General features: G+C 68.1%; 7 protein-coding genes across 7 annotated transcripts; 4 read left to right on the forward strand and 3 right to left on the reverse strand.

The window, feature by feature from the left end:
- Positions 1–230: 230 nt before the first annotated feature.
- CHLNCDRAFT_17678 (hypothetical protein) lies at positions 231–739 on the reverse strand (the record flags this gene model as incomplete). The annotated part of the gene is made up of 2 exons (XM_005848799.1): positions 231–415; positions 643–739. Coding segments are annotated over 2 exons (282 nt in total), but the record flags the coding sequence as incomplete, so codon positions are not given.
- A 2,726-nt stretch (positions 740–3,465) lies between these two features.
- Positions 3,466–7,994, reverse strand: CHLNCDRAFT_144223 (hypothetical protein; the record flags this gene model as incomplete). Its single annotated transcript, XM_005848800.1, has 13 exons — positions 3,466–3,636; positions 3,791–3,907; positions 4,035–4,340; positions 4,572–4,794; positions 5,044–5,101; positions 5,261–5,336; positions 5,568–5,642; positions 5,834–5,949; positions 6,099–6,225; positions 6,438–6,710; positions 6,926–7,042; positions 7,288–7,380; positions 7,569–7,994. The coding sequence occupies 13 exons, from the start codon at positions 7,992–7,994 to the stop codon at positions 3,466–3,468; spliced, it is 2,178 nt and encodes a 725-aa protein (XP_005848862.1).
- A 345-nt stretch (positions 7,995–8,339) lies between these two features.
- CHLNCDRAFT_144224 (hypothetical protein) lies at positions 8,340–11,779 on the forward strand (the record flags this gene model as incomplete). The annotated part of the gene is made up of 9 exons (XM_005848599.1): positions 8,340–8,467; positions 8,640–8,697; positions 8,891–9,001; positions 9,271–9,435; positions 9,636–9,762; positions 9,992–10,156; positions 10,421–10,520; positions 10,714–11,492; positions 11,673–11,779. 9 exons carry the CDS (start codon positions 8,340–8,342, stop codon positions 11,777–11,779), a joined length of 1,740 nt encoding a protein of 579 aa, XP_005848661.1.
- A 190-nt stretch (positions 11,780–11,969) lies between these two features.
- CHLNCDRAFT_34977 (hypothetical protein) lies at positions 11,970–16,746 on the forward strand. Its single transcript, XM_005848600.1, has 15 exons — positions 11,970–12,131; positions 12,248–12,484; positions 12,657–12,816; positions 13,049–13,166; positions 13,433–13,600; positions 13,932–14,063; positions 14,301–14,432; positions 14,644–14,698; positions 14,976–15,073; positions 15,208–15,286; positions 15,407–15,540; positions 15,817–15,884; positions 16,054–16,126; positions 16,282–16,384; positions 16,576–16,746. Exons 1-15 carry the CDS (start codon positions 12,086–12,088, stop codon positions 16,647–16,649), a joined length of 1,677 nt encoding a protein of 558 aa, XP_005848662.1. The 5' UTR covers positions 11,970–12,085; the 3' UTR covers positions 16,650–16,746.
- A 1,063-nt stretch (positions 16,747–17,809) lies between these two features.
- On the forward strand, positions 17,810–22,733 carry CHLNCDRAFT_51536 (hypothetical protein; the record flags this gene model as incomplete). Its single annotated transcript, XM_005848601.1, has 10 exons — positions 17,810–18,146; positions 18,257–18,385; positions 18,544–18,653; positions 18,887–19,516; positions 19,692–20,513; positions 21,032–21,073; positions 21,207–21,296; positions 21,399–21,513; positions 21,696–21,820; positions 22,050–22,733. 10 exons carry the CDS (start codon positions 17,810–17,812, stop codon positions 22,731–22,733), a joined length of 3,084 nt encoding a protein of 1,027 aa, XP_005848663.1.
- A 17-nt stretch (positions 22,734–22,750) lies between these two features.
- On the reverse strand, positions 22,751–24,451 carry CHLNCDRAFT_57491 (hypothetical protein; the record flags this gene model as incomplete). Its single annotated transcript, XM_005848801.1, has 5 exons — positions 22,751–23,179; positions 23,361–23,515; positions 23,670–23,759; positions 23,972–24,081; positions 24,327–24,451. 5 exons carry the CDS (start codon positions 24,449–24,451, stop codon positions 22,829–22,831), a joined length of 831 nt encoding a protein of 276 aa, XP_005848863.1. The 3' UTR covers positions 22,751–22,828.
- A 696-nt stretch (positions 24,452–25,147) lies between these two features.
- CHLNCDRAFT_57492 (hypothetical protein) lies at positions 25,148–27,051 on the forward strand (the record flags this gene model as incomplete). Its single annotated transcript, XM_005848602.1, has 5 exons — positions 25,148–25,473; positions 25,616–25,780; positions 26,047–26,230; positions 26,443–26,579; positions 26,803–27,051. Exons 1-5 carry the CDS (start codon positions 25,192–25,194, stop codon positions 27,049–27,051), a joined length of 1,017 nt encoding a protein of 338 aa, XP_005848664.1. The 5' UTR covers positions 25,148–25,191.

Below are 27,051 nucleotides of genomic sequence, written 5' to 3' on the forward strand. Positions count from 1 at the left end.
CAAATGATGTGAAAAGAGGGAGCGATTGCAGCAAAGGGAAGAGGACGCGTGCCCCGCCGCCCTGCGTCTCGCCCTCCCTTCAGCGCCACTCAAGCAGTGGTGCTGTCGCGCACCCTGCATGGGCAATTTGGCGGCCAGCAGTCGGAGATCAGACACCCGCAGAAGCCAGCGCCTGAGCTTGGGCTGGGAGCGCCACGACGGCCGCTGCGCCCTCGCCCGCAGCCCCCTCACCACTGGAGGTAGGTGTCGCTGCCGCCGGTGACATCCACCGCCACCACCTCGCACTCCTGGTACGGGTGCAGCGCCTTGACCGCCGCCGTCAACTCCCCGACCAGCGCCTTTCGCGTCTTGATCTTCAGCAGCAGCTCCGCATCCGACTGCACCTTGCCCTCCCACAGGTACACAGACTCCAGGCCTGCAGGCAGGCAGGGGCAGGTGCTGCGGGGCAGGTGATGCCAGATGGTGGCAGGGACGTTGGGTGCAGGACAGGTGAGGCCAACCCCGCACTGGCAGCCCCTGCAGCGTTCAGCTCCAGGGCCATCCGAACATCAAAGGAGACACGAATGCAGGCGGTGGTGGCAACGGCAGGCATGCGGAAGCGGTAGGGCCCGGCCCAGGGCGGCTGCGGCTGCGGCGGCGCACCCGGAATGATGTTCACGCAGGCCGCCAGCTTGCCCTCCACCAGGCTGTGCGCAATCTTCTGGCCCACTGCCTTGCTGGGCACTGTGACAAACACCACTGACACCCCGGCCGCCGAGGCGGCGCCGCCGCTGCCGCCGCTCGTGGCCGCCGTGCTCATGGCTGCAAGCTGCCGCACCGGTTGCCTCCTTACTGCAGGCAGCGGGCGGGAGGGGCTGAGGCGACAGGATGACACATGGAATGGGCCACACGCTGCACTTCACGCCTTCCTGCCTGGCGGGGTGGCGGCACGCCCGCCGCCCGCATCCCCTATGGCAATTGTGCAGGCGCATCAGGCCCGAAGCTGCAGCCACACACCTGCCAGTGCACCCAGCACGCTAACTCTGCCTGCAGCTCGCACCGCCAGAGCAAGCACCATGCCACGACAAGGGTGCAGCGCCAAGCCCCTCTTCGTGATCCTCCCTGCGCACCTGCATGTGCAAGCAGCCACAGGGCTGCAGAGATTGCCAAGAAAGTTGCGAAGGCTCGGACAAGGCCCATGCGCCTGCCGAAACCCTGCAGTCGCTCCGAGCACCCACCTCCGTTCAGGGAATCACTAGTTACAAAGGGGAACCATGCAGGGGCCGCTGTAACTCCGGTCAGCGCCAGGTGGCTGGGGGCGGGCGCCAGCAAGGCGGGGCGTTGCCATAGCGGCTGGGGTTCCGACATAAAAATGCGGTTTACAGCAGTCTTCGACTAAAGTGGCCAAGATTTACCAGAAAATGATACAAAGGAGAGAGAGGTTCTGGCTGAACTCAAAAAGCAATGCGCGGCACATGCGGCCTGAGGACGGGCAGGGCAGAGGCGGCGGCGTCCGACACACATGATCGAACAAAGACCAGGGGATGACAACGGGTTAGACAAGCATGTCGAGTTAATGTGGGTTTGAAAAGCGTCAGCAGAGGGTTCGGGGCAGTAAACTGGGGGGCAAGTGTGAAAAACGGGCATCACAGCAACATGGGAGCAGCGATGAGTGGGCTTGAGGGCAAACAAGCAAGAAAATGTAAGGGCTGAATTCAAGTTCCCAGGGAGTGTTCTTGCCGCTGAATGTGCTTGGGTTAGCTGAAAGAGGGGCTAGTGCGCTTCTACCGCTGCAAACCGCAGCCTGCTGCTGGGCTGCGCTGCAACTGCAGCTGCTGCATGAGCGAAGCTTGCTGCTGCTGCTGCTGCTGCTTGGGCGGCTGTTGAGCTCACTTGCGGCGGAGAGCCGGCGGCACGCCTGTGTCTGAGACAGGCATGAACCTCATCAGACCCGGGCTGCGCAGCGCAGCTGCCTGTCGGTCATGAATCAGGATGGGAGCAGCCTCTGCCGGCTGGCCTGCCCAACGTGTCGGCGCCAGCGCTTCCAGCACCGCCGCCGCCGCGCCCACGCGTTCGCCCAGCTGCAGGCCGCTGTGCCAGGCCTCCGCCTCGCTGTCGCGCCCGCTGCCGCTGCTGAGGTCGGCAGACAGCAGGGCGGACAGGCTGGCTCCCTGCACGTGTGCCGAGGGGGTGGGCGGATAGCTGGGCTCCTCCGCCGCCATGCACACATCGCCATGGCTCGTTTCCCCCGAGCTGCCCTGCGGCGCTTGCTTCTGCGGCGCCACGGGCGCGGCGGGGCTGCAGCAGCGGAGCTCTTCTGGAGCCTCACTAGGCCAACCCTGGGCTACCTGCGCGTCACCGGGCCCAAGCAGGGCAGGGTGTCAGCAATCCAAGCAGGGAGAGCTGACCTAACCGTGTACTGGCAGCAAGCGCGCCGCAGGTGCCCTCGCCCCGCAGGGTGCTCAGCTGGGCCGCGGGGCAGGCACACACAGAGCGAATCATCAACAGCACAGGCAGATAGCACAGATGACCACCTTGAGGTGCTGTTCTGGTGGCGCTGGTTTGTGGGCCCAGGGCGCCTGGTGTAGCGGCGCCTGGGCTGCGCCAGCGCTGGTGGGGCCAGTGCAGGGGTCACCGTCCCCATCGCTGCGCGCGTCTGAAGCATGACAGACCGCCCACATGGACACTGGAGGCAGTGCCTGGCGCAAAGCTGTGCTAGCAGCGAAGGAGGTGGAGGGTGTGACCACAGGATGGCAGCCAAGCTCTGGGAGAAGCGTATTATGAGTCCGACATACGGTGAGGAGACGTTGGGCGATTCAGCGGGGAGGATAATGACCAAATCAGGAAGGAAACCCTCAGGAAGAAGCGTACTGCTCCAAAGCCCTCCGGAGCCGAATGATGCGGATCGAAAACCGTTTTCGTGCGGGTTTGCCGCATGGATGCAACCCAAAAGCAACATCAAGGCCTGGATCGCAAGCCCCAATGCGCTCAGAGCCAGGGAGGGCGTGTTGGGGTGGGAGCGTACGAGGTGCCACCCCTCAGCAGTGCTCGGGGGTTGGAAGCCACGTGGAGAACAATTGAGGCCTGGCTTGCTCTGGAGCTGCCTCACAGCTCTCAGGGGTGCCATATGAGATGGCAGATTTGCCCCTTGCCTGGTGCACTCCAGCCGGTGGGAGCGCCGGGAGCGCCGCCAGCCCTAGTGGCCCGCCCGCAAGTGGCCCCCGCTGTGTGGCCCCCTCAAGGGGAGGGGGCTGTGTGGCAGCTTGCGCCTCGGGGCTCAGACTAAGAGAGATCAGCATGTTCCAGCGTGCTGATTGGTAGGCATGCATCATGGGAGCATCAGCCGCTGCTATTAAGCGTCGCCGGCGCCGTGGCCGCTCTTCCCCCTGCCGCCGGCGCCGGCGCCGTGCCTGCTGCGCTGCCGCTACCGCGGCACCCGCGCCTGCAGCCAGCCTGCCGTTACAGCCGGCAGCCCCCCCCGGGCGCTCAGCGCTTCTTGCCGCGCCTGCCGTCTGCGCCGGGGCCGCGCCGCTGCGAGGCCGCCGCCTGCGTCGCCGCCTCGGGCACCGGCAGCAGGGTGCCGCCATCCAGCTCTCCGCCGGCCCCTGCCGCCTCTATCGTCTGCCGCGCCTCCAGGAACACCATCAGGTCCCGAACCTGGGCCCGGGGCGCGCGTCGAGGAGCAGGGGAGGTGACCAGCGAAGCGGCCAGGTGGTGGGGCATGCGGGCACATGGCGGTGCAGCGGGGGCCGGCGGCAGCCGCCTGGGGAGAGGAGGGCTGCGCACATGCGGCACCGCACTCTGCGCCCACCACCTGCCCCACGGGCACGCCCTCCGCCCCGCACACCTGCTCTTGCAGCTCCCGTACCGCAGCATCCTTCTCCGCCGCCGTCTGCGCCAGCTTCTCCTCAGCTGCCTTGAGCCGCGCCTGCGGCACCCCCAGCCCAGCAGGCACGGCTGGCAGGTGAGTCCCCGGTGGGTGCGACAGCGGCTGGCTGGGGCCACTGAAAATTTGCTCAGCAGCAGCAGCGCCATACGCCAACACCCTGGCTGACCACGCAATAGCTGGCCGCCCAGAGGCTGCTGCCAGTCATCAGAGCCAGCCCCAGCCCAGCAGCAGCCAGCAGCACCAGTCGAGCCAGCCGAGCCAGAGCCAGAGCCAAGCACCAAGCGACAGGAGCCAGAGCCTGCAGGGCCAGGCAGCACCAGCGGCGCCAGCAGCGGCAGCAGCGACAGCGAGGCATCAAGGAGGCCCCAGGCCTTGCCTGGAAGTCCTTTTGGTTTGCCAGCAGGCTGTCGCTGAGCTGCCTCAGGAACTGCCGCTCCTCCTCCGCCCGCTGTAGCCGCCCGCTGGCGTCCGCCTGCGGCGCGGGGTGCGGCACAGACCCGCAGTGTTGAAGTGGTGGGTGCCGGGAGGGCTTAGGCGGCGGCGGCAGCGGGGATCCAGCACTCGCTCGCACAAAGGGCGGTTGGCCAAGCAGGCGTGGCGGCCACGTTCCCTTCTAACAGGCAGCAGCTGCTCAGGGGACTACCTCCTCCACCCTCCCCCAGGCCATCCTGCCGCCAGCAGCAGCAGCAGCCCGCGGACCCACCAGCTTGCTCTCCGCCTGCCTCCGCCGGCGGTCGGCCTCGGCGGCCGCGGCGCGCGCCGCCGCCGCCACGTCCTTTGCCGCCGCCGCCGCCGCGCCCGCCGCCGCCGCCTCCGCCTCCGCCTCCGCCGCGCGCCGCACCAGCAGGCCTTCAAAGTACTGCCGCTGGCTTTCCAGCTGGGTCACCAGCAGGTGATTATACTCGGTGGCCAGAGCATCCAGCTTGCTGCGGGTGCACAGGTGAGGAGCAAGGGGGCGATTGGGCAAGCAGGCGGTGTGGAGGATGTGTATGTGTGTATGTGCATATGTGCGCATGTGGTGGGTGTGGATGGGTGCTGGCGATGGCGCGTGCGCAGCAAGCCGGCAGCGACCAGCAACCAGCGTTGAAGAGGCGCCGCCGCCGCCTCCCATCGCGCCACGTCCATGCTCGGCCGGCCGGCGCGAGTACTCCACACCCAGCCAGCCAGCCACCCACCTGAGCACCATGGCCTCTTCCATTTCCGGGTCGCCGTAGCACTGCTCGCTGCCGCACTCTGCGCCGCAGGCGGCGGCGGGTGGGCGCGGCGCGTGGCGTGCGGCGTGGCAGGGGTGGGACCAGGGGGCCAGGGGGCAGGCAGGCAGAGGCAGGGCGCGCAGGGCGGCACATCCCATCCCGGGCGGCGAGGAGGAGAAAGAGGCAGCACCGCACGCACCCGAGGCGGCCGCCGGCCCGCGGCTGGCGGGGCGCCCGCTGCACCCCGCCTGGTTGTGCTGCGCTGGCGAGGGCACCTGCGGGGGCGGGCAGGCGGGGGAGGAGCGGGTGCGGCGTTCTCGCTGGGTGCTGGGTGCTCGTTGCCGCGGACGCAGCCGTCCCGGCGGGCGCACCATGCTCGACACGTCCCGCGCCGGCCACACACACCGTGCGGCCCGCCAGCAAAGGAGCGGCAAAGGAGCAGGCCCACTGTGGCCCCATCCCTCCCTCCCTCCCTCCCCTGGCTCCACCTCCCCCCGCCCGCCCACCTCCACCAGCTTGCCGTCCGTCTTGCTCTGTATGAGGCGGTGCACGTAGCTGTCGTTGACGTAGTCCCACACACGCTGCGGGGGGGAGGGATGGGGTGGTGTGTGTGTGTGTGTGTGTGTGTGGAGGAGGCGCGCAAGGCAGGGAGGCACTTGCTCCAGGCGTGCGCTTTGTCCGGGAGGGTTTCCGGGAGGGCCCCACACACATGCCATGCCTCCACCCCATCCCACACTCCCACACACGCACCCTCCCCCCCTGCACCCCGCACCTGTGTCTCCAGCTCCAGAGCGTACCCGTGCCCGCTGGCCTGCCAGTGGCCCGCGGCGTGGGAGCCGCGGTACCGCCCGCACCCCACGTGCCCGCAGATGAGGCAGATCCACAGGTCTGCGGGCGAGGCAGCAGCAGAGGCGGGAGGCGTGGGTGCGGAGGCGGCGGCGATGGCGAGCGGGGACACGTGACCCTCACCCCACCACCACCACCACCACCACCACACACACACAGTACCCGCCACAACGCCACAATTCCCTGCCCACCTGCCGAGGTGCTGCAGACCGCGCAGTGGCTGGTGGTGGCGTTGGAGTGCTGGCAGTAGCGGCACACCGGGCAGGAGGTGTCGCCCCACTGCCGCAGGCACTCGTTGTGGAAACGGTGGTTGCACACCTACACCAGCTCGCAGGTGCGGGCCGCGGCGCTGGGCGCACACACGCCTGGCCCCCGGAAGACTCACGCAGCGCAGCCAGTTGCCAGCAAGCCACCCTCCCACCCCCCTGACACAGCCACCGAGCCGCCCACTTCGCCCGCACACCAATACGCACCAGGGCTGTCCGCCACAAATCACAGGGCTGCCCGCCCCAGCCACCATGCCCACCCACCGTGGTCACAATGCCGCTGATGTGTTCATCCAGCCGCTCCAGGCACACGGGGCAGGTGGGGAGCTCCGTGGTGCCGGGGGGCGCCCTCAACCCGCCGCTGCTGCCACCGCCGCCCTGCTGCTGCTGCTGCTGCTGCTGCTGCTGCGCCAGCCCCGTCGCTGCCGACACCGCCGATGCTGCCGGAGCCTCGCCCCCGGCCTCTGCCGCCTGCTGGCACTCCACCTCTTTGACATACACCAGCCGGCACAGGATCTCCGGCTCAAGCATGCAGAACTGTGGTTGGGGTAGGCGGGCAGGCGGGCAGGCAGGAGGAAGCAGCGGGCAGGCAAGAGTGGGAGGCAGGGGTGGGCGGGGCATCGACACCCCTCTCCCCAACCCTTGGCCCTGCTCCGCTCCACTCTGCCTTGCTCTCTCCTGTCGCGTCGGCTGCCCTGCACACCGCTGCCCTGTGCTTGCTGCGCTGTGCTGCTCCGCGCTCCGCGACTCACCGCTCGCCCGTTGTAGTCTCGGTAGAAGTCGTCGGCCGCCTGCTGCGCACCAAAGCGCAGCAGCACGAGGCACACGCTGCCGCGCCCCTCCCGCCGCACCAGCCGCACCTCCCGGACCTGCGCCCGCGGGGTGCAGCCGCAGCCGCATCAGGCGTGCGGCCTCCCAGGCATGCATGCATGCATGCATGCACGCATATCGTGTGAGGAACCATCGCGTGCGTGCGCTGGCTTGCGCTGTCGAGCGCTGCTGGCTCAGGCTCATGTGGCAGCATGCCACCCCTCAGCGGCAAGCCCCGCCACCGCCCCCAGGCTCAAGGCAGCGGCAGGCCATCCAGCCCCAGGCTCAACAAGGCCTGGCTCACGTGCTGGAAGTAGGCCCCCATGAAGGTGCACAGCTCCGCAAAGCCCATGTCGGCGGGCAGCGCCAGGATGCACAGGTGCGCGTTGCGGCCGGGCTGCGGTGGGGCCGGGGCAAGCAGAATGGAGGGAGGGAGTCGTGGTGGGGAAGAGGTGGTGGGAGTCACAGAGGAATAACAGAATTACCCTCAGCAAATCGCAGCATGGACTGGTATGCAGAGCTCTGCCTCCCCGCAGGCACCACATGCCCGCCAACACCCCACTCCGCTACCGTCTGCGGTCTCACCGGCAGGTCGGGGTGTTGCCGTGCCGCCGTGGGCGAAGCCAGGTCACTTGACGCCGCCGGCTCTATCTCGCTCCTGAGGACGCTGGCGGTCTGCTGCTGCTGCTGCTGCTGCTGCTGCTGCTGTGCGGCTGGGTGCTGCCCTGCCACGGGCGTGCCGGCGGCGGCCGAGGCGCCGGGCGGCGGCAGGTGTCGGAACAGCGAGACCCGGCCCACCATGTGCTCCACCCTGGGGTTGCCTGCTGAGAAGTTGACGTGGTCTACCTCTTCTGCTTCCGCGGCCGCCAGCGCTCCGGCTGGGGGCGGGGTGGCCGAGGGCGAGGGCTGGCCGCTGCCGCTGGCGCCACCGCCGTCGGCGGCGCTGCCCGCAGCCACGGCGGCGTAGCTGGCGGCCTGCCGCGGCGCGGCCTTCACCCTGATGGTGTACATATCGCCGGGTGTGCGGCCAGAGCTCAACGCCGGCTCCTAGTGTCTTCTTGTGATCCAGCTGCGGGGAAGCCTTGGCAGATGCAGTCGGTGCGCACTCCAGCTGCCTAATGAGACAAGAGCGCTCTATGTGCGCCAGCGGGAACCATTCTGAAGGCCCCATGGCTTGATGCTGAGCTGGCTACCGTCCAAAACCCCATGCCTTGTCCAAAGCCCCCGATTGACGCTTTATCATTCTTTCTGCGTCGTGCAGCCGCAGATCTGCATGGGCAAGGGGGCTTATGCGCCGAGTTTGAAGGAGACCGGACCGGCAGACCGGCGTCCCTGTCCAGGCGCTGCCCAGCGTCGATGGCACGATGGCAGGGTGCACATGGCGGCGCCCTGCGGCTGGCAGTGCTGGCAGCGCTGCTGCTGGCCGCTCAGGCGCGGCCTGTGCCCCAGCTGGCCGAGCCAGACTACACCCTTTACCACACCAAGTGAGCCGGCAGCCTGGCTGCGGCACCAGCCGGCCTGCAGGGGGCCGCCAATAGCGCCGCCGCTGCCTCATGGACGCTGTGCCCGCCGCTCCGCTGCCTGCGCCCAACCGTACCTGTAAAGCGCATTGCCCTGTGCATCGCTCGATCGTGGGCCTGGCTGTTCTGTTTGCAGGGATGGGGTGTTTCAGGCGGTGCGTGAGATCGTGGCGGGCTGCCCAGCCATGATGCGGGTGCGCCTGCAAGCGGCGGTTGAGCACTGGCACAAAAGCAGTGATGCATCATCTGCGGCATTGCTGCATGCTAGCTGTCGGTGCCTGCCGTTGGCATCGACTGCGAGGCAGCGGCCGCCGTTGCTGCCCACTCCCAACTGACGGCGTCTCGATTCACCTGGTTCTGCCTCGCACTGGTTCTGCCTCGCTGCAGATAGATGAGGAGTCCCAGACGGATGGTAACTACACCTCGGCGCTGACTGTGGTCACAGTGGAGCCAGCGGGGCTGAGCAGCTCACACGAAAACAAAGCCCGCCTCCTCCTGGTGCGCTAGGTTGCGTGTGGCTCCTGCCTGCCTGCCTGCCTGCCTGCTGGCCTCCTGTTGCCTGCTTGCCCTGCGAGCCGTAGCCGCTGTGCTGCTTTGTCCAACCCCTGCTGCTGCAACAGCTGCTGCTGCTGCTGTCGCTCGCTCATCAGCAGCCTTGCCACTCTGCTAATTGAGCATTCACACCTTGAACTGCTCCCTGCCAACCTCTCTGCCCACCCACCACCCGCCCACCCACCACCACCCTGCACTGCGTTTGCCTGCCGCAGAACTTTGGGGAGCATGGGCGGGAGCTGATTTCGTCGGAGATCGCGCTGCACCTGCTGCGCCTGCTGTGCGACGAGGGCGCCCGCCTCCCGCTGCTGCACAAGTTTGGCATCCCGCCCGCGGACGTGCACCAGCTGCTGCAACGCACCGTGTTCAAGGCGCGAGCCGTTGCTCTGCTGTGCGGGAGCGCCGTCTCGGGAGCGCCGCCTCGCTTGCCTGCCTTCGTTGCTTTGCACCAACTTGCCAGCTCCTGGGCCTCCTGGTGGCTGCTCTTGTGGCTACATGGCTTCCTGCTTTTGCCTTGCTGTGCTGCTGGCCTCGCACAACACATGCACGCATGGCTGCCGCTGCTCCTCCGACCGTGCAGGTGGTTCCCATGGAGAATGTGAGGGGGCGGGAGCGTGTGGAGCGGGGCGAGCTGTGTGAGCGCAAGAATGGGCGCGGGGTGGACCCCAACCGCAACTGGGAGGTGCACTGGGGCTTCAAGGAGAAGGGTGAGCCCGGACCCAGTAGTGGATGTGTGCGTGTGGGGCCGGTGTGTGGGGCTGTGTGCGGGTGCGCGCGACTGTGCTGCCGCAGCCCAGGCAGGCACGGCTGTTGCACGGCTGTTGTGCCTACCCGCCATGCGTTCTGCGCTGGGCATGTTTCCCGCAGCCAGCCGCTCTCCTGCACGCCCTCTTGTAGCGACTGACCGCCCACATGCCCCCCACACCCCACACGCAGACTACGACCCAAGGGAGGAGTACCCCGGCTCCGCACCCTTCAGCGAGCCCGAGGCGGCGCTGATGCTGGGCGTGGCGCGCGCGCTGCGCCCGCACGTCTGGGCCAGCGTGCACAGCGGCATGGAGGCGCTGTTCATGCCATACGACCACGTGGCCACGGTGCCGGGTGAGGCGTGGGGAGGCGGCCGAGAGGTGCTGCACTCTGGTGGGCTGGGGCTGGGACTGCGGCTGGGGGCTAGCACACTGGTGCTAGCAAAACTCCTGGGCGTCCCTGCTGGGCTGCCAGCGCGGCTGCCTTTGGTGGGCTTGGTCCAGCTTGCTGGCTGCTGGGGCGAGCGGAGCCCCTGCTGCCCTGGCCTGCGCTCAACGCGCCTTGCCTGAATGCCACGCCCCGCCGCCTGCTCGCGCCCTGCCTCCCAACCTCCTGCAGAGGGGGAGGGCCCCGCGGCCACTCTGTCCATCCTGCAGCAGATCAACCAGCGCACCTGCAAGTCCAAGTGCGCGGTGGGGTCGGGCGGCAAGAGCGTCGGGTGAGCAAAGCGGCGCACGCGGCCGGCCTGCATAGCCGCCGCCCCGGCTGCAAAGCCAAAGCCAGGGGGCAGCCGAGCCAGCCTTTGTGCCCGCTTGGCTACCCCATGCGCCCACCCAAGCAGTTGGCAGGTGGTGCGGGGTTGGCGGGTGCGGCCGCCTGGTCGGCGCTCATCGCAGCGCCGGGTACTGCAGGTATCTTGCCCACGGTACCGCCACCGACTACATGTACGACCGCCTGGGCGTGCCCATCCCCATGACCTGGGAGGTGTACGGCGACCAGCGGGCAGCCTACGAGGACTGCTTCCGCATGTTCAACCCGCTGTCCCGCCAGCAGTACAACGCCACCGTGGAGTCGTGGACCGCCGCCATCTTCACCCTGCTCACCCTGCTGCCCCAGCACCCGCAGGTGCAGGGAGAGCTGCACCTGCCGGGCGGGCCGGGCGGGGCTGCTCTGGAGGGCGGCGGCCCGGGAGGGGCGGGCGCGGCGGGCCGAAATGTGGCTGGAGACAGCGGGAGCGGTGCAGAGGCAGGGGGTGGCGCAGGTACACGTGGTAGCGCAGGGGCGTTGGGGCGGCGAGGAGATGCCGGGGGCGAGGGCGCCAAGCAGCAGGAGCAGCAGCAGGAGCAGGCTGGCACGGTCGCCGGTGGGACCGGCGGCGGCGACGGCGGCGGCAGCCAAGCCAGCCAGGAAGGCGGCAGCGGCAGCGGAGGCCAGGATGGCAGCAGCAGCAGCTCTGCTGACAAGGCGATTGAGATAGCATCAGCCCTCAAGGAGCACTTGCAGCAGCAGCAGCAGCAGGAGCAGCATGAGGGCGACGCGGGAGCTGAGAAGCGGCAGGAGCAGCAGCCCAGCGGCGGCGGCGCGGCCGAGACAGCGTCGTCGAGCGGCCAGGGCGCCGGCGGGCAAACGGCGGCGCCAAAGCGCAGCCGAACGCTGTCGACGCTGTACTGGCTGACGGTGTTGGTCACAGGTGGGTGGCCGATGGCCTGTCCCTCTGGCAGGCAGGCCCCCCAGCTCTGAGTTGTTCTGGCTGGATCAGCTGTGGTCTGCCGCTTTCGGCCAGCGTTGTGCCAGGCAAGCACGGCACTCTCAAGCTCGGCGCGATTCTTTTTGCTGGGCTGAGGCGTGGCCCCCTTTCCCATGGCTGCAGGCTCCGTGATCGCCAGCTACTTGTGGAGCAAGCCTCGAGTTCGCTACCAGCTGAGCAAGTGGCTGGGCAGCAGCCGGCGTCGAGCACGCGGCGTCGTTCCCCTGTGATTCATTTCAGCACTGATCTTGTGCACCATCCACCTCTCCCTCAGTTTTATGTTTGGAGGGGCATGCTGCAATCGCCAAAACTGTCTGTCTCACTGACAGGGGAGTTGGCCTCTGCCGCCAGCTGCCGCCAATGGCGGCGCTGGGGGATGGAAAGCGGCCGGGGCATTGCTGCGCAATTGAGCTTTGGTCGCGGTCTCATCAGCTCATCGCTGCGTTGTTGGCGCTGTGGGTGCCTCTGTGCAATTGCTCTTGTGGCCAGCAGCTGCTATCGTCTCTCGACCTCGCCAAGCCAATAGGCGGATCCTGATGAAGCTGGGTGGACTCGCCAGGCAGGGCGTGGCGTGTGCCGCAGGCAAGCGGGAATGCCTGCGGAACTGGGGCTCACCACATCCTGCCGCCTCTTGCGTCACCTGTGGCGCATTGGCAAAGCGCCACAACCTGATCACCACAACGCTCGCCTTGCTGCAGGCTGGCCCCACGCCGCCGCCCGGCGGGCGCCCGCCACCGCCGCTCCTTGCCTGCGCCGGGCGCTGGCTGCGGCGCGGCAGCAGCAGCGCGGCCCGGCGGGCCGCCGTGCCATGAGCGTGCGTGCAGAGGCCGTCAGCGGCAACGGCACAACGCCCAAGGAGTTTGATTTCGACCTGTTTTGCATCGGCGCCGGGAGCGGCGGCGTGCGCGCCTCGCGCGTGGCGGCGGGCACCTACGGTGCGTGGCGCCGGCTGCAGTGCTGCTTGCTGCGCTTGAAGCAGGCCCACCCGCGGCACGTGCTGCTCACGCCTGCGCAGGGGGCCCGCCGCCGGCCTCCAAGGCCGCCAGCCGCCCATGCGTCGCCCATCCTCGTCGCCCTGCCTCGCGCCGTGCTCCTCCCCTCGTGCAGGCGCCAAGGTGGGCATCTGCGAGATGCCCTTCAACACCATCGCCTCCGACTCCGCCGGCGGCGCGGGCGGCACCTGCGTGCTGCGCGGCTGCGTGCCCAAGAAGCTGTTTGTGTATGCGGCAGAGTACCGGGAGTTCTTCTCCGACGCTCAGGGCTTTGGGTGGGTTGCGGGTGCTGGCTGGCTGGCTTGCTGGTGGTGGGGGCGGCTGCCGGCACCCCGCCTTGGGAGTCGTACAGCCCCGGCACACCTCGCCAGGGCGTGCTCGGCCTGGCTCGTGAGCTGCGCATGGCTTGAGGCCACCCCGCCGGAAGCAGTGCTCCCCCACTCCCATGCTGCCCTGCCTGCCTCTTGACCCTCCCATGTGGTGTGGTGCGTCCGACCCTGCGAGCAGGTGGCAGCTGCCCGGCCAGCCCAGCCTGGACTGGCCCTCCTTCCTGGCCAAGAAGAATGCGGAGCTGCAGCGCCTCAACGGCGTTTACATGAACCTGCTTAACAACTCCGGTGTGGAGGTGAGGCGCTGGGTGGAGAGGCTGGGTGGGTGGGTGGGCGGCGAGGGCGTGACGGGGGCGGTGGGCAGGTGCGTGCGTGCGTAGCGATGGGTGCACGGCGGTGGGGCGAGGTGACGGGGGCTGGGGCGTGCCGCAGCGTGCGTGCACGTCGGATGGGCGAGCGCCACGGCGCCTTGCGCGGCGAGGCCGTGCAGGGCGCTCCTCCGCTGCCCCCCGCACCCCCTCAGCCTCCCTCCTCCCCCACGCCCGTACCACCTCCTGTGCAGTACATCGAGGGCCGCGGGCGGCTGGTGGACGCGCACACGGTGCAGGTTGGCGACCGCACCGTCACCGCGCGCAACATCCTCATCGCCACCGGCGCCCGCGCCTTTGTGCCGCCCTTTGAGGGCGCCGAGCTGTGCATGATCAGCGACAACGCGCTGGAGGTGGCAGAGGTGGGCGGCGGGAGGGGGCCCTTGTCAGGTTGGGGTGGCTGGGTGGGTGCGTGTACAGGTGTAGGTGTGTGGATCAGGTGCTCGTAATTGGCGAGGAGCAGGGCAGGCTATGCTGCTGTCCAGTGGAGTGCCAGGTCTCACTGGCGGCCCCGCGCAGGGCAGGGGGTGGCCTCGGCTTGGCTCTTCCTCCCTGCCTGCCGCCCCGGGCAAGCCCCCTCCACACCTGTGCATCCCGCCACGCCACGCCACGCCGCCACGCCCGAGCCGTCACCACCATGGAACCCGCCTGCGCCCCTCTGCGCTGCCCCTGCCCCTAAACAATCGCCCGCAGGTGCCCAAGCGCATCGTGATTGTAGGTGGCGGCTACATCGCGGTCGAGTTTGCGGGCATCTTTGCGGGGCTGGGCAGCGAGGTGCACCTGGTGTACCGCCAGGACCGCCCGCTGCGGGGCTTCGACGACGAGGTGGGCTCGCTGGCGGTGGTGGTGTGTGCGCATGTGGTGGTGGCGCTGGTGGGACGTGGTGGTGACCTGGCGCAGCGGCGTGGTGGAGGCGGGCAGGCGGCGGTCGGGACCGCTTGCCCGGCGCTGCAACCCGTCGGGCTATCAGCAGCAGCAGCTCAACGCCTCCCCCCACGCCACGCCACGCCCCACAGCCGTCAAGGGTGCCGACCCCCCTGCCCTCTGCCGCTGCGCGTGCAGGTGCGTACCTTTGCGGCGGAGCAGTACGCCCAGAACGGCCTGCACCTGCACCCGCTCACCGTCCCGCAGCAGCTGGTCAAGCTGCCCGACGGCCGGCTTAAGTTCACGGGGGCGCGGCGCACGGGGGCGCAGGTGCGCAGGAGCAGGAGCGGGGGTGTGACGAATTGGGCTCGCCTGGGGGGTGGAGGGCGGCTGTCATGCATGCGCATGCGCCGCTTGGTGCCGCCGCCTTGGTTTCATGCACGTTGCTCAGCATGTACGCCTCCAGCCGCCAATCCGCACCGAGCTGTTGCCTCCCCTGCTGCCCTGTCCTGCCCTGCCCTCCCTGCCTGCCACCCGGCAGTCGTCGGATGAGGAGACGTTTGAGCTGGAGGTGGATCATGTGCTGGCAGCCACAGGTGGGGGAGGTGGGGGGTGGGGGGCCACAGTTGGAGACAGAAAAGGGTGGCATTTGGAAACACGGGGTGGGGTGCTGGGCAGGCTGAGCGCTGGGGAGTGTGTGTGTGGGTGGGTGGGTAGTGGCATGATGGTGGTGCATGGTGGGTAGGGACCCAGGGTGCACAGGGCTGTGTCGGCTCAGCTTTGCCTGCTTCTGAGCCCAGCCAGTCACAGCAGCCTACAGCCCCCCCCTCCCTGGCTGCCTCCTTGACCTCCCCCGCCTGGTGCTGCCTGCAGGGCGGCGCCCCAATGTGGGCAACCTGGGGCTGGAGGAGGTGGGGGTGCAGATGACGAAGAGCGGCGCCATCGCCGTGGACGACTACAGCCAGACAAACGTGGGTGGTGTGCTGTGCTGTGTCTTCGCGCGTGTGTGGTGGCGCTCGGGTGGAGGGTGCGGGGCAGCGCGAGGACGGGGGTGGGCGGCTCAGATACACCTGTGGCTGTTTGCTGTGTGGCGCACTCTCTGCAGGTGCAGAGCATCTGGGCCATCGGCGACGTGACCGACCGCATGGCGCTGACACCAGGCATGCCCGCACTGCCTGCTGCCTGTGGAGAGGCAGCGGCGCTGCCCACGCCGCCCCTTTCAGCGCCTGCCATCCGGCTCCTCGCTCACACCCCGCTTCCCCTGCCATGCGGCCCCCAACTCACCCCGCCTTCCTGTGGCGCAGTGGCGCTGATGGAGGCGATGGCGCTGACCCGCACCATGTTTGGGGGGGAGCCCACCGCGCCCGACCACGCCAACATCGCCACCGCCGTGTTCAGCCACCCGCAGATCGGCACCGTGGGCATGTCGGAGGAGCAGGTGGGGTGGGGCGCATGTCGTGTGTGTCGTGTGTGTGCGCATGCATGTGATGGTGTTGGTGGGAACGGGGGCGGGGTGGGAACGGGGGCAGGCGTGCTGTCGTGCTGGGCAGGCGGGTGCAGGGTCGGGAGGCCCCGCGGGTTGACGCTGCCACCCCGCTGCTGCACCAGCCGCAGGGCTGCGGCTGCCGGCCCGCCGACTCCTCCCTGCTGCTGCTGCCGCCCGGCTGTGTCGCCTCACGGCCTCATGTGGTACAATGCCTGCGTGGTACTGCAGGCTCTCGCTGCGTACGGCAACATCGATGTGTACACCAGCAGCTTCCGCCCCATGCGCAACACCATCAGGTGGGGGGGGGGGGCTGGCCTGGTCTGTGGCGCTGCACTGCGCTGACCTGGATGCATGCAGCCGCGCCGTGCGTGCTTTGATCATGGCGGCCTTGGCATGCCCAGCACTGCCGCGCCGCTGATGTTGGTTGCCCGAACGCCCCCGCTGCGCCGCGCCGCCGTTCTGCAGCGGCAACCCGGGGCGCACCTTCATGAAGCTCATCGTGGCGGCAGACAGCGATGTGGTGGTGGGCTGCCACATGGTGCGCGCCCCCGGTGCTGCCCTTGCTGCATGCTCCCGCTGGCAAAGCAAGCTTCCGGGGGTGCTGCCGGCTGGCCGCTCACCGGCTGTGTCGCGGGCGCTTTGCTGAGCCTGCCTTGTGAGCCCTTGCTGCCCGCTGCGAGTGCTCTTCTGCAGGTTGGCCCCGACTCTGCTGAGATTATGCAGGGCATGGGCGTGGCCGTGAAGATGGGGCTGACCAAGCGCCAGCTGGACTCCACAGTGGGCATCCACCCCTCGGGTGAGGCTGGCGGGCTGGGGCAGAGAGGGCTGGGGCTGGCATGGGAGGCCTGCATGGGCATCCCGGTCTGCAGCAGGGCTCCGGGCTGGACAGCAGGAGGCTGGCCATGGGAACAATGTGTGGCGACACCAGCTGCTGACCATGCGCGTGACGCCCACCTCCCGGTGTCGGTGCGCTGCCGCCTGCTGCAGCGGCGGAGGAGTTTGTGACGATGCGGTCGCCCACCCGCCAGCTGCGCAAGGAACCAGCAACCGTGGCAGCTTGAGGGGTCACCTGCTTGAGGGGTTCTTTTTGGCGTTGATTTTATTTTGCACTACTTCCGACTTGCCGAGAGAGCTGTCCATGTGTAATGCTATTTTGCGGCCTGGTGCAAGGGCAGGGCGGCACATTGCTGTTAATTTTCTGCTGTGTGTGCTGGCGTGCATCATGATTGGCTCGCATGTCCACCATTTGTCGCCAACCTGATGCCTTGTGATCAGGATCACATGTGATGCCAGGTCTGCCATCACAGCCAACGAGCTGCGGCTGCCCGGCAGCAAACCCGCAGAGCTGCGTTAAAGATTAATCGCAGAATATGGAGACAGGTGCGATCGCCTAGCAGGCCCACGGGGTTCCAGCTGTTAACCCATAACCCAGCAGACGGAGAGCGGTGGACGGTCATGATGGCACCGGAATCAGAATGAATTTTACGCCTGCAGGCGAGGGCAACCTTTTCATCCCCTCGGGGAGCCTGGCGTAAGGAACCGCCTTTCGTCCGATCGGACCCATCGATCCCGTTTACGATCTGGTCTGCTATGAAGAAGCGCTGGCGTCCGGAGGCTGACTTGAGAGTCGGCTGATGGCGCCTTGAAGCCAGCAGCAACGCGAAAGGTCGGAAACGAAGCATCGCACTGCTGCGGCGTTTCTGGCATGGCAGAGAGCCGTGGTCGAGGGCTCGGTGGGAGTCATCTGAAAGGGCGCGAGGGGGAACCTTTTTGCCCTCCTTTTGCTGTGTGCTACATTGCACTGTCCGTCCGCCGCTCAGTTAGCCGGGGAAGCCAGACCGCTCCAGTCTGCAGATGCTATAGATGAGGATGCTAGATGAGGCAAACGGGCACCTGGAGGCTGCGGGGCCCTTATCTGATGCGACTGTAGCCATCGGACTGCCCCCGCTGCCACCGCAACAGCAGCAGACTGCCATCGCCGCCGGCCGCCGTTCTCCCGCCACGCCCCACTGCCTTCCGGCGCCGCCCCTCTCATATTGAGGGGGATGGATAATTGAACATGAATGGCCGATCAATACACGCAATTTACAGTACAAGACTGGTTCTGTAGGACGTTGTGCTGCTGCGCCCAACCGCACTGGCGGCACGCTGTGCCCACCAAAGCGCACCGCCATGAAAACTGCGGCTGGTCACCCGCTGCTGCATCCACTCCATTCTTGCAATGCCACACGCCACAGCGTCTCCCCTGACCAGCAGCCGGGCCATCCTCTCCTGTGCCCTCCATGTGCCGCGCCATCCTGCTCGACAGGCACAGCGGCAGGCCCTGGCCGCACGCACATCAGCGCGCTCGTTGAGCCCAGCGCTAGCAGGCAGGCGCCGACCAGCTCCATCGCCAGCACCTGCCGCAGGCGGCGGCGCTGAGCAGGCGGACCTCCACCCCCAGCAACAGCAGCAGCAGCAGCAGGACCCCCTGGACTGGTCTAATCTGCAGGTCACCGTTGAGTTTGTGTTCACCGTCCAGGGGTGCTGCACGCTGCGGGTACACGGCCGCCTGCCAGGTGGGCGAGCAGCAGGAGGCCGAGGAGTGAAACCTGAAACCGCTCCAGCACTGTTTGGTGCTCCCACGCTCCCCTTTGAGCCTTGTGCCGCGCCTGCTGTGCCGCTGCAGACCCACACGAGGCGGGCACGGCGGCGGTGGTAGCTGCAGCGCTGGTCAACCTGCACAAGCGGCAGCGGGTGCTGGATGTGGCGGTGGCCTCCGCACGTGCGCAGCTGCCCGGGGCCCTGGATGCCGCCAGTGAGTGCTGTGCTCGGCGGCAGCCTGCGGCCTCTGTCGCGCTGCTGCCGGGCAGTTGCGCGCTGCAGATGGAGGCTGCTGACCTCCAGCTGCCAGCTCCCGCCCACTCCTGCAGCTGCTGACAACCAGCCGCCCTGTGCCCCACACGACATCTGCAGTGCTCAAGCGTTTTGATGAGCTGGCGGCGCAGGGCAGGCAGGGCGCGGCCATGGAGCTGCTCAGCTTTGGCCAGCTGCGCGCGCTGTGCAGCCGCTTTGCTCCCGAGCTGGTGGGTGGCCGGCTGGGAGGGCGGTTCAGGGAGGCGCCGCCTGTGCGCTTCGCTTCCCTGCCCCGTTGCTTCCTTCCTCGCTTACCTGCTTCGCTCAAGTACGGGGTGCCCTGCAGCGGGCATGTAGACGCCCTGCTGCCACTTGTAGGCAGTGCTCTGCCTGGTATTGCTGCCTCCTGCCGATTGCAGCCTGTGCTCTCCTGCTTCTGCCGCCGCCGCTCCTGCCGCTGCAGTGTGCCGAGGTGGAGGAAGAGATTCTGCAGCAGGCTGCACTGCTCAAGGCCCAGAACATGAGGCCAGCCCCGGCCGACAAGCAGCAGAGCAGCGGCGCCGGCAGAGGCACCGCTGAAGCCAGCAGCAGTGGCACAGCCAGCAGCAGCCCAGGCGGCGGAGACGCCGGTACTGGCAGTACCGCCAGGTTCAAAGTGCGGCCCGGCTTTGATCTGCCGACCGAGATGGTGCGACTGCCCAGGTGGCAGGGCTGGATGCGCCGCCTGAGGGATGCGGTGGTGGCCTGGCAGCTGGAGCAGCACCGCGCGCAGAAGCAGGCAGCCGATGCCGCAGCTGCGGCCGGCAGCGGCAGTAGCAACGGCAGCAGCGGCAGTAGCAGCGATTCCGTGGCAGCCAGCCAACATGCAGCCGCAGCCGCAGCAGCCGCAGCAGCAGCGCCGCCGCCTGCGCCGGCGGCAGCTGCTGCAGAGAAGGCAAAGGAGAAGGCGGGGTTGGTGACAGTGACGGGCGCCCCCAGCGGAAGCCTGCTGGCTTCCTTCTCCACCGCCTGCACCACGCCAGACGGCCAGCCCATGCGGCAAGAGGTCCGCATCGCTGTGGCGCCGCCCATCGGCCCGCAGCTGCTCAGCAAGGTGGGCATGTGCGTGAGTGTGTGTGTGTGGGTGTGTGTGGGTGGGGTGGGGGGGGGTTCAGAAGCCCGGCACATCAGCCATTCGCCACCTTCCACGTCAGCGCCGACCCCGCCGGCCCTCCCTGCCCTCCCCTGCCCCAACCCTGCTGTGGTGCCCTGCCCCCTGCTTGCTGCAGATCCGGGAGGAGCCCGGCTGGCTATCCAAGCTGGCCGTGTTGTATCCGGGACTCATGGCGGCTGCAGCCACGCCCGAGCGGCAGCTGCAAAAGGCGTTGGAGGCGACCGCTTGGCACCACATCCGCCTCGACCCCTCCTGCTCCTTTGCATGCACCCTGCACCCCGGCCCGGAGGAGGCGGGCAGCGCAGAGGCAGCAGCAGGCGCAGCACCATCGGGGGCGCCGCAGGGCGGTGCCAGCGATGCCGCCGGGTTTGAGTTTGGCGGGTGCAGCAACGAGCTCAGGGCGCTCATCTATGCTCTGGCATGGCTGCTGGACGTGCAGCAGGAGGGCGACGGGGAGTTCAGCGGCGAGTGGGTGCCGAAAGACGGCCGCATCCGGCTGCGGTGGCGCGGCGGCGGCGCGGGCGGCGGCTGGAGCCGGCCGTGGTCAGCGCCGCAGCAGCGGGGGGGCCTGGCCGCCAGCTACGGCTTGCGGGTCTGGCCCCCGGCGCCAGACGGCAGCACGCAGCTGCCTGCGGAGGCTGCCGACGACCCACGGCTGGAGCAGGAGGCACGCACGACGGAGCTGAGTCAGCGCCAGCTGGATGCACTGCTGGACTGCCTCGACGCCTTCTCCCACCAGCACCCCGGCTTTGTGCAGCTGCTGCTGCCCGAGCCGTTGAGCGCGCCGCCGCCGCGCTGGCGCCAGCGTCTGGCCGGCTTGTTCCGCGGCAAGCCAGCCGCCGGCGGCAGCGAGGAGGATGACGGAGCAAGCGGTGGCGGCGGCGGAGCAGAGCAAGCGGAGGCGGGAGGAGGTGGAGCCCAGCCTGCGGCGCCAGAGGTGGCTCAGGGCGGCGGTGCTACCTTTGTCTGATGTGCTACTGTCGACTGTGCTGCTGTTGATGTGGACAAGTGAACCAGGCCCTGACCTGTGACGCAATCAGAATGGAGGCGTGGCGGCAGCATTCCTGCCCATGCGCGCATTCAACTCCATGGTGCACTCTGCCAGCACGGAGAACCAGCCGGTGCCGCCGCCGCCGCCTCCGCTGTACGCCGCAGCAGGACGGACTTCTCCATGTTGTGTTTTTTTGCCGCGCCCGTTCTCGTAGAATTTCCAGCCGGATTCCAGGCCGGTTTGGCTTAGCGCACCCTTTCCGCCGCCATCACCTCAGTGCATCGCGGCGCTGCACTTAGTGTCCCCGACAGTGCGCGATGGTAAGCGACCCGCGTCCTGGCATGCTGGCTGGCCCGGCCGCCGCGTCCCGCTCGGGGTGCACCGGCATGCAATGCATGCCGCTGCCGCCAAAACCATGGCGGGCGCCGCCTGCCCGACCAGATTTTCCTCCGTTGGCTTTGCAGCCGTGGTTCTACTGCGATGACTGCGGGGACACCATCAAGAAGGTGTGCAGCTGCCTGTTTGGCTCGGCAGGGACTGGGAAGTGAGGCACGGTGTGCCGTGCAGCAAAGGCATGAGCTCCTATTTGTGGCCCCCAGCGCCCAACACGTGTCGCCCCGCTGCCTGCCTGCGCTGCAGCCCAAGATTGCGCAACACTGCAACCAGTGCAGCGCCAGCGGCTTCACCTGCATCGACTGCTCTGCCAGCTTTGACCGGCGCAGCGTGCAGGTTGGGGCAGGCTGCCCGGCCTGTTGCTGGTGCCAAGCTGCTGGTGTGCCAGTTGCGGCAGCCGCCTTATGCGCCGCCGCCACCGACGCCCGCTGGCTGCAGGGCCACACCCAGTGCGTGACGGAGCACGAGAAGTATGCTCTAGGGGCCACCAAGCCGGGCGGATACGCGGCGGAGGGCTTTGCCGCCAACGGCGCCGCCAAGCCGAGCCAGGACGGTGCGCAGCCGGCTGCCTGGCGCAGCCCCGCCGCTGCCTGCGCGGGCCGTGCCAGCTGATGCTGCTGCGCCGGTTGCAGCCGGATGCGTGTGCCCTGCCATGCTCCCCACACCATTCACCTGCCGCTGCGCCCCTCCGTCCACCTGCCGCTGTTGCTGCTGCTCTGCCGGCCCTGCCCGCAGGCCAGGCCGAGGGCCTGGAGTTCCTCAGCAGCCGCCCCCCCTGGAAGTGCTCCATCTGCAACGTGACCTGCACCAGCCAGGACGCGCTGATGGGGCACGCCTCGGGCGCCAAGCACAAGCGGCGGGTGAGGGCGGCAGCACGCTCCGCACCGGCCGCGGCCGAGCGGCTGGCGGGGGTGGGCGCCCCAGGGCTTTGGCTGGCTCTCGCTTGGGCATGTGCTGGGACACTGCCTTGCGTGCAGTTGAGACTGTGGCAGCGGCTCTGGCGGTACCAGTGTCCCAGCTTTTGAGAGCTGGTATGGGTGTCAAGGGGCTGACTGGAGGCGGCTTGTGCGTTTGTTGCCTGGTTTGCAGGCCAAGGCGGCGCTGGCTGCCAAGGACGGTGGGCAGCAGCAGGAGCAGGCCCAGCCGCCAGCGGCCGCCGACGCTGCCACGGCGACCGCTGCTGCCAGCAAGGAGCAGCCGGCAGTGGAGGCGGTGGCGGGAGAGCTGCACGCCAATGGCAGCGAGGGGAAGAAGAAGAGGAAGAGGAACAAGAAGGGGAAGGCCAAGGAGGGGTCGGCTGCTGGGGAGGAGGCTGCGCAGCCCGCGGCGGAGGCAGCAGCTGCGAATGGCAGCAGCAAGAAGGAGAAGAAGAAGAGCAAGAAGCAGAAGTCAGAGGCTGCGGAGCCTGCGGCACCAGCCGCTGCTGCCACGGAGCAGATTGCACCTGAGGGCGGCAAGAAGAAGAAGAACAAAAAGAAGCGGAAGGCAGAGGCTGCGGAGCAGGAGGCGCCAGTGAAGGACCAGCCTGCAGCAGATGGCGGCACGAAGAAGAAGAAGAGCAAGAAGCAGAAGGCAGAGGCTGCAGAGCCGGCGGCACCAGCGGCAGCCGCCGTTGCCATCGAGCAGCCTGCAGCAGATGCTGGCAAGAAGAAGAAGAAGAGCAAGCAGCAGAAGACAGAGGTGGAGGCTGTGCAGGAGCAGCCTGCGGAGAGCAGCAAGAAGGACAAGCGGAAGAGGAAGAAGCAGAAGCAGGAGGGCAAGGCCGCTGCCTGATGTCTTGTTCATTGACAACTTGTATTTTTTTTAAATGGCATGATGAGCATTTGGAAGGAGACACAGGACAGGACAGGACAGGACAGGGAAGGGTGCTAGTCGCTGCCACCGTCGCCCGTGCCGCCGCCGCCGCCCCTGCCACGCCGCCGTTGCCGCTTCTTCCGCGTTCCCGGCTGCTGCTGCTGCTGCTCGCCGCTGCCGCCGGCCGGCTGCTGCTGTGCGGTGCTTCCGCCGCCTCCTCCTCCTGCTGCTGCTGCTGCTGCTGCTGCTGCTGCTGCTGCTGCTGCTGCTTTCTTCTTTTTGGGCAGCAGGGACAGCGGGTTGGGCCCCTTGGCCTTCTTCCGCCGCACCAGCGGCCGGTCGGCCGGCTCCCGCGCCGCCGCCACCTCCCGCAGCGCCGCCGTCTGCAGCTCCGCCTGGCTGGGCACCAGGTGCCGCTGCTCCTCCTACAGGCAAGTATGGCGGCAGCGGCACATCAGGTACCGCCAGGCATGCCTGCCACCCCAGATGCACCCTTTTCGCAGCAGCAGCAGCAGTGGCAGCATGCACACATGAGTTGTTCAGAAAGCAGCAAAACAGCAACGGCAGCGGCTCAAAACCCCTCTGCTGCACACCGCCACGCCCCACCTGCTTCGCCTGCTGCTTCTGCATGGCTGAGGGTGTCTCCAGGTGCACGCCGTTGACCGAGGCAAACAGCACGGCGCCTCCCGGCACCGCCATGCACCGACGCTGCAGCGCCTTGTCTTGGGTGGCCACAAGGAAGTGCTCCTCGTTCTTATCGCCTGCACTGGGCCAGGGGCGGGCGGCAGTGGCAGCAGCAGCGCCGGTGGAAGCAAAACAAAGTGGGAGACTGTCGGCCCACAAGATGCTGCTGTGGGCAGCTGGGAAGGGCAGCACATGGGCACCGCACAGCGGCCCACCCCCAGCAGCGCGCACCTAGCTGCGCCAGCAGGCAGTCTGCGGCCGAGCAGCGCTCCTCGTGCCCGCACTTGTGCAGCGGGTAGTGCTTGAGCACCTGGCGGATGCCTGTGGAGAAGGGGCACCAGGGGCAGGCAGCGGGCAGGCAGCTGCGAGTCAGCCGCTGCCAGCACACATAGCAGCATGCGCACTGTCATGACCGTCGCCTCTGCTGCAAAGGCCAAGGCACGACACCAGGACAAGACAACCCCCGAAGCAGCCTGCTGCCGCAGCCCCACAGGGCAGCAGCCCCTCCCAGCCGCGTTGCGGAGCCCACCCACCCGTGAAATCCTTGCCGAGCTTCTTCAGCTCGCCCTGCACGCAGAGCGTGGTGTAGCACTTGACCGCCTCTCCCAACAGCCGCCCAATCAGGTCCTTGCTCTCGCCCTTCCTGCAGCAACAAGTGCGGCAGCGTGAGGCGGCAGGTACACGGAAGCGGCAGGTGCCAGTGCACGATGGCTAAGCTGCCACACAGGTTGGTGGGGGTAAAACTCAGTTTGAGGGGCTGCCCTCCAGGCTGATTGTTTGGCTTCATGCCACGGCACCATGGGCCGCCCGCCGCAGCCACTCGCTGCCGCCATCCACCAGCATGCATGCGCATGGCTGAGAGATCGCGCCCTTCCCGCGTCCACTCACTTCATGGCCTCCAGGGCGTGCACAAAGTTGCCGTCCAGCAGCACTTTGTAGGGAGGGCGGAAGCCATGCTGTATTCTGTAGAAGCGCAGCGTGCGGCGGGTGTGCTTGTGCTTCTTCCTGCGCATCGCTGTGCCGGTGAGAAGGGTGGCTGGCCCAGTCGCTGCCCTGAGAAAGGTGCTGGCTGCTCGCAGGAGCTCGCTGTGAGCTCAGCAGGCAATGGAGACGAGGTGAAGAGGGGCGTGTATCAAAGGGGAAGAGAGACACACTCAACCTGACTAGGAGAGGTTTGCCGCCTGGCGGGCAGCGTGCCGCAGCGCCGCCGTCATGCGAACATGTAGCCCGACAACCTCAATGTAAGCCCACCGCCGATTGCTGCAGCCATGCGATGGTCATGCAGGCATGCCTTCCTGTTTCCTGCTGCAGGACCGCCATCCCAGCCATGAGACGCAGCGCCGTCGCCGCTTCACTGTAGCGCTGCCACCAGCCTGCAGCCCAGCCCTGCGGGTGAGCCATCAGCGGCAAGCTGGGCATGTTTGGTTCACTCCAGCATCTCCCAGGCTGCGGTGGGATGTCTGGCACTCTCATATACATGCTCCCTCTGCCGCCGCCGCCGACTGCATGTCCAACATGCCGCTCCACTGCTCGGCCCTCTGTGCCTTGCCCGCGAGTCTGCGAGCTGCTTTCAACTGCTGATGCTACTAGCGCATGTTGAATGCTTCCTAAGAGGGAGCCAATCAGGGCAATCCATTTGCCAGCTGGAGTCATCTTCTTGCGGGGCACATGCAGACGAGGTCGGGAACGTGCCCCACGTAGCCGTCGATCGCTGCCGATTTCGATACCCGCGCATTGAGGGCCCTTGAGCAGCATGGCCTCCACAGCAACACTGCACGGCGCGCCCTGCTGCTCGGCGCGGCCCGTGGGCCGCCGGCATATTGCAGCACCGAGCATCCAGCACAATGGGCCGCGCCTGGCGGCCAGGGTGCAGCAGCGGAAGGGGGCAGGGGAGCGGCGCTCGGCACTGCGTGTGCAGGCCGTCCAGGCCCCTCCCGAGAAGGCGGGGGCGAGCACAGGGAGCGCAGCAGACGACAGCGGCGTTTACGACGTTGTGGTCGTGGGCGCCGGCATCTCCGGCCTCACCACCGCCCAGGTGCGCCGCCGCTTCCGCTGTCGGACGCCTGCTGCCCTGCACGTTGCCGCTGTCTGCGCAGGGGCCCTGCCAGGCAACAAAACGGCATGCGAGCGGGCGCGCATCCCACAGCCTGCACCCCGGCCGCTGCCCCGCCCTGCAGGCGCTGACCACGCAGCACAGCGGCGTGGCGCGGCGGGTGCTGGTGACCGAGGGCCGCGACCGCGTGGGCGGCAACATCACCTCCGTGTCCAACAAGGAGGAGGGGCTGCTGTGGGAGGAGGGGCCCAACTCCTTCCAGCCAAACGACTCCATCCTGCAGGCCGCGGTGCGCGCGTGCGGCCGCCAGCTGGCAGCCCGCCGTGCTCGTGCCTGCCGACCGCGAGTGTTTGCGAGGGCGCGGTGGCGGCTGTAGTCGGCGGCACCCTGGCACAGCAGCTGTGAAGCAGCGCAGCGCCCATACCTCTCCCTCTCCCCCCCAGCCGCTTCTGCCCCCCACCCCACCAAGCCGGCTCGTGCCTGCGCCCTGGCCCTGGCCCCAGACTCCCTGCCCTGCCCCCAACTCACCATCTTCAAGCCCATCCCGGCCTGCAGGTGGACGCCGGCGTGGCGGACCAGCTGGTACTGGGCGACCCCACGGCGCCGCGTTTTGTGTACTGGGACAAGAAGCTGCGCCCCACGCCCTCCGGCCCCGACGCGCTCACGTTCGACCTGATGAGCATCGTGGGCAAGATCCGGGCGGGGCTGGGCGCGCTGGGCTTCAAGGCGCCCATGCCAGGTGCGTGGGTGGTGGGCGGGCAGGGAGGCTGCGTTTGTGCGTGCTGGTTGCGCTGGTTGCCGTATTGTTTTGGCCGGCGGGTGTGCCCCAGCTAGGCTTGCGTGGGCGCGAAGCCAGGAGGCTGGGTGGAGCAGGGCCCCGGCCTGCCCTCTCTGGGTTGCTGGCCGTGCCGCTCGCCGACGGCTGCGCCGCCTGCACCGCCCGTACCGCAGACTATGAGGAGAGCGTGGAGCAGTATGTGCGGCGCAACCTGGGGGCCGAGGTGTTTGAGCGCCTGATCGAGCCCTTCTGCAGCGGCGTGTACGCCGGCGACCCCAAGAAGCTGTCCATGAAGGCGGCCTTTGGCAAGGTGGGGGGCTGGCCGGCGTGGCGCTGCCCCCGCTGCTGGGGGCTGCTGCCGCTGGGGGCTTGGATCGCAGGGTCTCACACCTGCTGCTGGGCAGCTGGGATCGCTGGCGTGGGAGGGAGGCGGGAGGGAGCGGGCTCCCCTGTCCCGCGTGGCACACGCCTTGGCAGCGCACCCTGCGTGGTTGGCAACAGCCCCTCCCAACCACCCATGCACTGCACAACAGGTGTACGACCTGGAGAAGAAGGGCGGCAGCATCGTGGGCGGCGTGATCAAGCTGATTCAGGAGCGGCGCGCCAACCCGCCGCCGCCGCGCAGCCCAGCGCTGCCGCCCAAGCCCGCGGGCCAGACGGTGGGCTCCTTCCGCTCCGGCCTGCGCACGCTGCCGGATGCCATGGCGGCGCGGCTGGGAGACGCGGTGCGCACCAGCTGGCAGCTCAAGGAGCTCAGCAAGGAAGGGGAGGCCTACAAGTGA

This window comes from Chlorella variabilis (assembly GCF_000147415.1).
Source record: "Chlorella variabilis unplaced genomic scaffold CHLNCscaffold_7, whole genome shotgun sequence".
Classification (NCBI taxonomy): domain Eukaryota; kingdom Viridiplantae; phylum Chlorophyta; class Trebouxiophyceae; order Chlorellales; family Chlorellaceae; genus Chlorella; species Chlorella variabilis.

Excerpts from the sequence above, each read along its gene's own strand:
- CHLNCDRAFT_34977 (XM_005848600.1), top strand. The coding sequence starts at position 12,086 with ATGAAGCTGGGTGGACTCGCCAGGCAGGGCGTGGCGTGTGCCGCAG. Across the intron at positions 14,699-14,975 it reads TCATGTGCTGGCAGCCACAG|GGCGGCGCCCCAATGTGGGC; the intron begins GTGGGGGAGGTG and ends TGCTGCCTGCAG. Across the intron at positions 15,885-16,053 it reads CCCATGCGCAACACCATCAG|CGGCAACCCGGGGCGCACCT; the intron begins GTGGGGGGGGGG and ends GCCGTTCTGCAG.